Source organism: Schistocerca cancellata, chromosome 4, assembly GCF_023864275.1.
Source record: "Schistocerca cancellata isolate TAMUIC-IGC-003103 chromosome 4, iqSchCanc2.1, whole genome shotgun sequence".
Taxonomy (NCBI): domain Eukaryota; kingdom Metazoa; phylum Arthropoda; class Insecta; order Orthoptera; family Acrididae; genus Schistocerca; species Schistocerca cancellata.
In genome coordinates this window covers 584,358,727-584,369,993 of record NC_064629.1, presented here as the reverse complement: position 1 = coordinate 584,369,993, position 11,267 = coordinate 584,358,727, and the positions used below count along the sequence as shown (strand labels likewise).

At 44.2% G+C, this 11,267-nt stretch overlaps 1 protein-coding gene across 1 annotated transcript in view; it reads right to left on the bottom strand.

The window, feature by feature from the left end:
* Window positions 1–325: 325 nt before the first annotated feature.
* Window positions 326–11,267, bottom strand: part of LOC126183839 (relaxin receptor 1-like) — an 847,723-nt gene continuing 836,781 nt past the window's right edge. Inside the window, exon 20 of the mRNA XM_049926099.1 lies at window positions 326–444. Within this exon, the coding sequence (XP_049782056.1) occupies window positions 421–444 (24 nt within the window). The 3' untranslated portion in view covers window positions 326–420. The remainder of the gene's footprint in view (window positions 445–11,267) is intronic.

Below are 11,267 nucleotides of genomic sequence, written 5' to 3'. Positions count from 1 at the left end.
CTATGGGTGGTAAACTGAATAAGTTGCACAAAGTTATTGCACGATTCCTTTCTTTTATTGTTATTTTGCAGTAGTTTTCTTGAAGATGAGAAGAAGACTGAACAGTATCCTCTGAGATCAATTTACCTTAATCTAGTTTACAGTTGTGTGACAGTGACACTCTACATCTAATTCTAACATGTCATAATTACGAATAAACAATTGCCACAAACTCGGTACTTAGAGTTATTGACATGCAATATTTTCCTGTAACAGTTCTTACACAAGAATATAAAAATGAAGAAAAAATAAATTAATAAAAAAGTAAAATAAAATAAGTTTTTAACTAGAAAGGTGTGTTCTCGATACGAATAATCTGCGCTACAGTGATGTAACGAAGTGAGTATGATGAGAAATGCTTCAAGCTTCCTGCTAAGGACTTCAGCATTTCGCCTCGTGCATGACCTGGAACAACAAATAATCGATGTTAATCAGTTAATACATAACGTGGAAATAATCGAAAAACAAATTTGCATACATTTTCTCTAGCATAGGTACACACTGTTGACCTGCACTAAACAATGTTCTTAAGACTTCAGACTCCCATTTAACTAGAGCGAGGTTCAGTTCCGCAACCAGCCGTCGTAATTTAGATTTCTGTGCCATTAACTACACAACTTCATGTAATTGAAAAGAATGCAAGTGGCTGAACTCCAGTTTATCACATCAGTAGTTCAGGTAACACTGTTATTGAAAACTTCACTGACGTACGTTAGTAGTGCATAATGCATGAGGCAACTCACGTGATGAACACTGTCAGAGTTGAAAAATTTACAGTATAGACAGGCTGCCTGCATGCACCCCACTCTCAGCAGTCTTGAAGACATTCAGCAGGGTCTGCTTTTGTCCAGTGGGACCAATGGAAGACTTATGATGAACCAAGGCAAAATGGATGGCTAATATTCTTATGGAATTTCTAAAACAGTTGTGGGGAAATGCAATTAGACAGTCATTCAAGTTAATGTGTAGAATCTATCGGGCCAGAGACATACCACTGGATCTTCAGAGGAACATGATCTACAGAATCCTGAAGAGAACAAGGGCAAGTAAATGCGAAAATTATCACTCATTAAGCTTGACTGGTCAAGTTTACAAGTTATTGACAAGAATCAGGTACAAAAGAATGGAAAATATAATTTAGGATATGATAGGAGGCAATCAGTTTGGCTTTACGAAACATAAATGTATTAGGGAGGCAGTTATGCCTTATTCTGTAGGAGAGGTGTCCGTGAAATAAAGGCGTTTTTATAGGATTTGCTGACCTAGGAAAAGCATTCAGTCATATAGAGTAGTGAAAGATGTTCGAAATCGTCACAAACATAAATGTACCTTGTACGGAAAGATGGGTGATATACAGTATGTACAAAAAACAATAGGAAACAATGGAAGATAAAGACATAAGTGCTCAAATTAAAAAGGGTGTTAGGCAGGGATACAGTCTCTTCCCTCAGTTGTAAACCCTGTGTATAGAAAAAGCAGTTGAGGAAATAAAAAGTTTCAGAACTGGGATTAAAATTAACGAGAAAATAATATCAATTATAAGATTTACTGGTAAGATCCTCATGCTTCGTGAAAACGAGAAAGAATTACCAGGAACTATTGAATTTGACGAATAGACTGTAGAGCACAGAATACTGACTGTGAGTAAACTAAAAAAAGACGACTGTATTTGAAGTCGCAGAAATGAGATAAGCGATACACAACATCAGAAATGGGATTATTCCAAAAAATTCAGACATTGTTGATTACCTGGGAGACAAAAGCCAAAACTGTCACCTGATATGGAGCAAATACCCCAAAACGCTTAGCAAGGGACGTATTAATGTTTAGTGTGTGGTTATGTTGCCTTTATTTATTATAGTCATTCAGTATCTTTTGTAAGTCATGCATTACGAAGCTTTATTTATCATCCCGAGAAAATAAAGTTATGCAATTAATTTTTAGTTTGTATGCAGATGCATGTCTGCAGTTCTGGTATACACCGGATTCCCCACGCCACAATAATGCAGCATGCCGCTAGAGGAGCCAAAACAAAATGGCGCAGTGCCTTGATATAGTGGAGTATCTTTCGGTAATTCATTTTCTGCATTTCTAGGGGAACAACATCGGAACAAACCACGCTGAGTTTGCAAGAACGAAACATCTTATGATACAGCGCTTAGTTGCACACATACTTCCATTACAGTGAAACAAATGTGATTGACAAAGAATGAAGTGGCACCCGATCTCAGTGTGCAGAATTGGGAGTTGCAAGAGAAGTGGGGGGCCTGGTGCTTGACGACCAGCGTAACACAATTGAAATAACAGTGCAAAAAGTGAAAATCCATCGTGGATAAAATCATTTTGTGTCCCCACAACTGAATAATGCTAATGTTAATGAAAAGCACAATTGTTGTTACATGTGTGTTTATTATGCCACAATTAGTTTCGTTCTGAATGAACATCTTCAGATAACAACATGTACCGGTGTTATAACTAAAAAAAAATATCTAATCATTAGACTGGACGCTACAAGGTACAGGCTAGAAAGTGAGCATCGCGCTTCACTTCATCGACCGCCTGAGACGTGCACATCCTCCAGCAAAGTGTCACTGCAGTTTCTAGCTCAAATCGCTGACTCAGTTTCAATTAGCAGTTTTTGACTAGTGTCATGTTACAGCTTTGCATGTCATATTAAGGTTCAAATGGTTCGAAGCACTATGGGACTTAACATCTGAGGTCATCAGCCCCCAAGACTTAGAACTACTTAAACCTAACTAACCTAAGGACATCACACACATCCATGCCCGAGGCAGGATTCGAACCTGCGACCATAGCAGCAGCGTGGTTCCGGACTGAAGCTCCTAGAACCGCCTGACCACAGCGGCCGGCTCATATTGAGGGTCACTTTAGACACGCGGCAAGGTCTCCCAGAGGAGGGCAGGGGAAAGAAGGGTAGGAGAGGGAGGAGACGGTAAGGGGGAAGTGGAGGGGAGGGGGAGGTCATCCAGTGAGAATCGAGCTCGCTCAGGCCCCTGTCCACATATTGCCCTCATCCAATAGGAATCATTTCAGTTCTGTACCCTTATGTGTAAAGACCCTTATTGTTGTATGAAATTATTCCGATCACGCAATGTCAGTGCAGCATCAGTGTTACACTAGCATCGTACTAGTGTTACGCTGGCGTCGCACCGAATTCAGCGTCGTGCTGCACTGTGGCCTGTGCTGTATCACAATAGCGAGATTTCACTGGCCTTGGTGTATACACATGTTGCGATTCTTCTGCAAGTGTAGCGTCGTGCAACACTCCTTTGACGAACTGCCGGCTCATGATTTTGCAAACACTCTAAGACGATGCGCTGTGTGAGTGATTGCCCTCCTCTTGGCATACGCAAGTGTTATGATTTTCCTGTAAATGCAGTGTCACATGGTAACCCTTCGGGACGTCTTCAGTGCGTGCCGGTGAACACCATGCCGTACGAGTAGCGTTTGACAGCCACTTCGTGTTGTACATAGAGTAATATTATTGACCATAAGAACTTCTTTCCCCTAGTCCCAATATTCACTAATCGAGATGTACTAAAAATGTGTAAATACAGGGTAGCTATATTTAAAATTTCATACATTTTAATTAGAGTGCCTGAAACCTATAGAATGTTCAGATGTCATGCACAACTTTAACATCACACGTTATCAACAATTAGGGGTGCCAGGTCATGTTCTTCAATCTCATTGTGGAAGAATGAACAGTACTATTGCTATTGTTTTGATCCAGTGTCACCTGTCTTTTTGTGCTTTTCCATAACATTTTGCGTGCAACAGCCCGAGTGTCTAAATTCAATTATAAATAACTTGGAAACGGTGCAATGTATCGAATGTTTTTCTTAACAATTATTTCTCAGCACAATCTACCCTGCAAATACCCTCACAACCTTGTATAAGTTGTACCTTATCTCAAAAACCGATTTGGTATACGACGTGATGTCGACAAAAAGTGTTAAATTATCGAAGCATAAAAGACAATTTTATGGAAATTACGATTTCTAAAACTAGGACAGTTGTAACGAGGACAGCCTCAGAAACATTTAAACCCGTAAGTGAAAGTGCAAAGAGGATGTCATAAACTACAGATGGAGGCAGAAGAGTAGAAGAAGAAGAAGAAGGAATCGCTATTACTCATTACATTAACGAACACAAAGGTAGAGAGTTAGACACCGCATACGGGGTCAGCAAGGATGAACCATGTATGCTAGGGAGCCACACTTTACGTCTAAAGTGGGAATACGAAATTTGAGAGAACACAATGTTTATTAAAGCCAATATTCTTCAAAACTTCAATTTCTGACTAGTATCTACCGAAAGAGGGCCAGGCATATGCTGAAATATTACGTATGACTAACACACATATGAAAGACAATATCACAATATGACAGATTTCAGAGCTTTGAGAAACACAAATCATCGACAGACCACGGAGACAGTCATTCTTGTGCTTCGCAAGCCTGCGCACAAAACATTCGCATACAGACACGTCATAATACAGGGTTTAGATCATAGGGCTGATTTCGCCGTTATAAATCAATATTCACGATCAAATAACGATTTTAAAATATATTTTAATGGTTAGAGGCACATATTAAAAATTCACCGCGAGCCTGCCTGTGAACAGTTGTTGTGGACAGGAACGAATCGATGTCCTGACAATCTACAAATCGCCCATGGGGGTGAATTTTACAACAGAAATTTCAAGTTGGTAATGAAACGATACAGAATAAATGACTACTTGAATTCTGTCACACGAAAGCGAGTATTGTGGAACGTTTGAACAATATTATAAATAGCTATATGTGGATGAGTCTCAGTATTTCGCAATGCAAAATTGTGCTTAAGAATTAGGAAATGCAGGTATTCACAGTTTCCGAAGTGCAACATACAAATCTGACATCGCACATCTTAAAGGACAGCATGGGAGAAGAAATTACTGGAGGTGTTTACCTACGGGATTGTAGAAAAGCTCTCGTAGAGCGTGTTATAAGACGTCGAGGTAACAAGGCTTTTGGGAAGTGGCTCGGCTTCCCATCAAAGAACAACAGCTAGGCGAACGTTCACAATTTGGTATACAAACAGGACACGTGAACTTAAAACCATACGGTAACTTTGCATGAGTGCTAGGAAGCACATTAAAGGCAGTGGTGGTATTCTCGATAAGATTGCATTTACCTAGATACAACTATGCGGACCTGCAACGAAGCTGAAAAAGAGTCTAGCTCATGGTGGTAAGGGAATTAGTATACTAGGCAACACCTGCGAGAAGCATGATATTGCTTACATTACAAATGAAGATCATCGAGTTGCAGACTGAATATTAGCAGATCAAGCTAGAGAAACATGTTGAAGAGAGGGAATAGGCATAGGACAGTGTGTTGCAGCATTCCTAGTTGATTAAGCAACGTGTGTCAAATCTAGAATGGGCGCTGGGATAACAGTGAATAATGCGCAGATGCAGAGAAGCAGCTACAGGAAGCTAAAAGGTATAATAGGGCAATGGAGGGTATAGCTATCAATAAAGTATTATGTTTAAAATCATACAAGAAAGGACATGGACTGTTAATAAAAAAAATCGTTCTAACTATACTACTGGACAGACCACTTACCAATACAGATTTGCTTAAACTTGTCAGAAAATTCAAAATCCCAAAATTTTATAGGATGTTTATGAGGAGTACATTACCAGATAGGACGTGGAACGGCAAGGAATGTGGTAATGTCAATTTAGACGTTTTAGGAGGATATGGCACTCACTGGGTCGCATGTGTTTAAAAAAAAGAAATACCTTCTACTACCTTGACTCGCACGGTGTTTTAAGACAACCTGAAGAATTGGGCCGATACTTAACCGACAAGAACCATGTGTTCTACAATTTTCGGCGCTTCCAAGACTTCAGTTCATACACTCCTGGAAATTGAAATAAGAACACCGTGAATTCATTGTCCCAGGAAAGGGAAACTTTATTGACACATTCCTGGGGTCAGATGCATCACATGATCACACTGACAGAACCACAGGCACATAGACACAGGCAACAGAGCATGCACAATGTCGGCACTAGTACAGTGTATATCCACCTTTCGCAGCAATGCTCCCATGGAGACGATCGTAGAGATGCTGGATGTAGTCCTGTGGAACGGCTTGCCATGCCATTTCCACCTGGCGCCTCAGTTGGACCAGCGTTCGTGCTGGACGTGCAGACCGCGTGAGACGACGCTTCATCCAGTCCCAAACATGCTCAATGGGGGACAGATCCGGAGATCTTGCTGGCCAGGGTAGTTGACTTACACCTTCTAGAGCACGTTGGGTGGCACGGGATACATGCGGACGTGCATTGTCCTGTTGGAACAGCAAATTCCCTTGCCGGTCTAGGAATGGTAGAACGATGGGTTCGATGACGGTTTGGATGTACCGTGCACTATTCAGTGTCCCCTCGACGATCACCAGTGGTGTACGGCCAGTGTAGGAGATCGCTCCCCACACCATGATGCCGGGTGTTGGCCCTGTGTGCCTCGGTCGTATGCAGTCCTGATTGTGGCGCTCACCTGCACGGCACCAAACACGCATACGACCATCATTGGCACCAAGGCAGAAGCGACTCTCATCGCTGAAGACGACACGTCTCCATTCGTCCCTCCATTGACGCCTGTCGCGACACCACTGGAGGCGGGCTGCACGATGTTGGGGCGTGAGCGGAAGACGGCCTAACGGTGTGCGGGACCGTAGCGCAGCTTCATGGAGACGGTTGCGAATGGTCCTCGCCGATATCCCAGGAGCAACAGTGTCCCTAATTTGCTGGGAAGTGGCGGTGCGGTCCCCTACGGCACTGCGTAGGATCCTATGGTCTTGGCGTGCATCCGTGCGTCGCTGCGGTCCGGTCCCAGGTCGACGGGCACGTGCACCTTCCGCCGACCACTGGCGACAACATCGATGTACTGTGGAGACCTCACGCCCCACGTGTTGAGCAATTCGGCGGTACGTCCACCCGGCCTCCCGCATGCCCACTATACGCCCTCGCTCAAAGTCCGTCAACTGCACATACGGTTCACGTCCACGCTGTCGAGGCATGCTACCAGCGTTAAAGACTGCGATGGAGCTCCGTATGCCACGGCAAACTGGCTGACACTGACGGCGGCAGTGCACAAATGCTGCGCAGCTAGCGCCATTCGACGGCCAACACCGCGGTTCCTGGTGTGTCCGCTGTGCCGTGCGTGTGATCATTGCTTGTACAGCCCTCTCGCAGTGTCCGGAGCAAGTATGGTGGGTCTGACACACCGGTGTCAATGTGTTCTTTTTTCCATTTCCAGGAGTGTAGATGTGGTTGATGCAGACTTAGAAGGCGATGTAAATACTGAATTGGAGCATAAAATATCGGAATATGCTTGCAGGATACCAAATGATGAAGGTGACAAGTGGATAAAACAGTGAACCACAGCAAAAGTATCAGAAATTACACTACTGGCCTTTAAATTGCTACACCACGAAGCTGACGTGCTACAGACGCGAAATTTAACCGACAGGAAGAAGATGCTGTGATATGCAAATGATTAGCTTTTCAGAGCATTCACACAAGGTTGGCGCCGGTGGCAGCAGTTGACCGGCGTTGCCTGGTGAAACATTGTTGTGATGCCTCGTGTAAGAAGGAGAAATGCGTACCATCACGTTTCCGACTTTGATAAAGGTCGGATTGTAGCCTATCGCGATTGCGATTTGTCGTATCGCGACATTGCTGCTCGCGTTGGTCGAGATCCAATGACTGTTAGCAGAATATGGAATCGGTGGGTTCAGGAGGGTAAATACGGAACGCCATGCTGGATCCCAACGGCCTCGTATCACTAGCAGTCGCGATGACAGTATCTTATCCACATGGCTGTAACGGATTTCGATCCCTGAGTCAACAGATGTGGACGTTTGCAAGACAACAAGCATCTGCACGATCAGTTCCACGCAGTTTGCAGCAGCATGGACTATCAGCTCGGAGACCATGGCTGCGGTTACCCTTGACGCTGACCGAGCGAGGTGGCGCAGTGGTTAGGACACTGGACTCGCATTCGGGAGGACGACGGTTCAATCCCACGTCTGGCCATCTGATTTAGGTTTTCCGTGATTTCCTTAAATCGCTCCAGGCAAATGCCGGGATGGTTCCCTGGCAAGGGCACGGCCGACTTCCTTCCCCGTCCTTCCTTAATCCAATGAGACCGATGACCTCGCTGTTTGGTCTCTTCCCCCAAACAATCCAATCCAATTTTTTACGCTGCATCACAGACAGGAGCGCCTACGATGGTGTACTCAACAATGAACCTGGGTGCACGAATGGCAAAACGTCATTTCTTCGGATGAATCCAGATTCTGTTTACAGCATCCGTGTTTGGCGACATCACGGTGAACGCACATTAGAAGCGTGTATTCGTCATCGCCATACTGGCGTATCACCGGTCGTGATGGTATAGGGCGCCATTGGTTACACGTCTGGGTCACCTCTTGCTCGCATTGACGGCACTTTGAACAGTGGACGTTACATTTTAGATGTGTTACGACCCGTGGCTCCACCCTTCATTCGATCCCTGCGAAACCCTACATTTCAGCAGGATAATGCACGACCGCATGTTGCAGGTCCTGTACGGGACTTTCTGGGTACAGAAAATGTTCGACTGCTACCCTGGCCAGCACATTCTCCAGATCTCTCACCAACTGAAAACGTCTGGTCAATGGTGGCCGAGCAACTGGCTCGTCAAAATACGCCAGTCACTTCTCTTGATGAACTGTGGTATCGTGTTGAAGCTGCATGGGAAGCTGTACCTGTACACGCGATCCCAGCTCTGTTTGACTCAATGCCCAGGCGTATCAAAGCCGTTATTACTGCCAGAAGTGGTTGTTCTGGGTACTGATTTCTCAGGATCTATGCACCCAAATTGCGTGAAAATGTAATCACATGTTGCAGGTCCAATGAATACCCGTTTATCATCTGCATTTCTTCTTAGTGAAGCAATTTTAATGGCCAGGAGTGTATTATTATTAATGATGGATGTAAGTGTTTGTTTGTTTGTTTGTTTGTGTGTGTGTGTGTGTGTGTGTGTGTGTGTGTGTGATACTTATCAGTCCTACCTTTGTTGCAGGATTATTTATGCCTTATGGAGGATGGATTACAACACTGTGGTCAGACCCCCGTATGATGTGTCCCTCATCACCACAGTCTACAGTATCAAACAGGCGGCCAGCACCATAGCGGCCCAGACCAGAAATTCAAATTGGCGACTGCTGCTTGTGACCCTGTCCGCTGAGGCACGAGCATCAAACTGATTGTCACTGCTTGTGACCCCATTGTTTACACCACCTTCAGTGGCCGCGTCGCCCTGGTCTGGAGCACCATGGCAATGTTCTGGATCTAGCAGTAGCAGTACTGCAGCCTGCCTTGTTAGTGAACACCAGGTAAATCATGCAGCGGTTCTGAACTACTCCTTAGGGGTTGGTGTTTTCAGGGATAGGACCTTGCAATCTGGCTCTGATAACACCAATGTGGTGTATCGAAAACAGCTATTCTCCTTTATGTCTGTCGAGCAGTGTTGGAAATGGAACACCCTGAGGTTGTCCACCATCAGGTGCATAGCAGTTCTGTATTGTGAGCTGGTGCATCTCCCCAAGGAAAAGGGGACGACATGTTATTGCACTGTATTTAGAAAGTGGATGCCCCCGAAGGAATAGTACGAAGTTTTCTAACGCAGAGCAGAAAGTTTATATACAGGCGTATAGAGCCACTGTTCCTAATTCTCTGATGTCGTTAAGGACAAGAATATAAAAGTTACTTGTCAGTAATACAGTGTTTGAAAATGCTTCGTTTTCTACACAACAGCCAATGCTCAGCACTCAGATTTTAGATGCCGTTGTTTCAGTTGTTATTCGTTTCATGAAAAGAATGGACTAGAGTTGTTATGTTGATGCATAAGTTAATGGTGTTCTTTTTTTGCATGTTGGCATTCCAGTTGCTATGGGTTTATTTATCGATTGTCATTTTTTCTTTGTAGTTCACTGTTGCTGTTTCTGTTTGCATATTGTCGTTTTGTCATTTGGAGATAGTGAGTGTGGCTGTGGGCGCTAGGAAATGGAGTACCAAGTGAAGAAATCGGAACATTTCCGATTTATTCTTCTGTTTTATTTCAGTAGAGAGGTAGTGTTCAGAGCCATTTGAACCATTTTGAACCAGAGGGCCCAGTCCATTCCATGTAAACACAGCCGCACCATTATGGAGCCACCACCAGCTTGCATAGTGCCTTGTTGACGACTTGGGTCCATAGCTTCCTGGAGTTTTCACAGTGGTCAAATCCTGCCATCAGCTCTTACCAACTGAAATCTGGGCTTATCTGACCACACCACGGTTTTCCAGTCGTCTATGGTCCAATTGATATGGTCACGGGCTCAGGAGAGGTGCTGCAGGCGATGTAATGCTGTTAGCAAAGGCATTCGCTTCGGTCATCTGCTGTCATAGCACATTAACGCCAGATTTCTCCCCTCTGTCCTGACGGATACTTTCTTCGTATGTCGCACATTGATTTATGGGGTTAGTTTACGCAGTATTATTTCACGCAGTTTTGTTAGCATTGACGACTCTACGTAAAAGTTACTGCTCTCGGTCGTTGAGTGAAGGCCGTCAGCCACTGCGTTGATAGTGGTGAGAGGTAACACCCGCAATTAGGTTTTCTGGACATACTCTTGACTCTGTGGATCTCTGAATATTGAATTCGCTAACGATTTCCAAAATGGAATATCCCATGCCTCCAGTTCCAACCACCATTACGCGTTCAAAGTGTGTTAATTCCCGTGATGCGGCCATAATCACGTCGGAAACCTTTTCACATGAATCACCCTAGTTCAAATGACAGGTCCGCCAATGTATTTCCCTTCCATATCTTGTGTACGCGATGCTACCTACATCTGTATGTGTGCGTATCGCTATCCCATGACTTTCGTCACCTCAGTGTAGTTTAGCACTGCCACTTACGCTGCATCAAGACAAACGCACGGCTTCTAATTGTAGTACTCCTCTTATTGTGTTAAACTTTTAGCATAAGATTGCCCCCCTGCATGAGTAGACTGCGACAACATTTTAAATTTTTAAATTCGGTCAGTATTTATACGAAATATGGAAAATCCAGTTTCCGTTGTTCCTGGAAGGCGTTAGATAGGCAACCTGCAACTGGTACTTC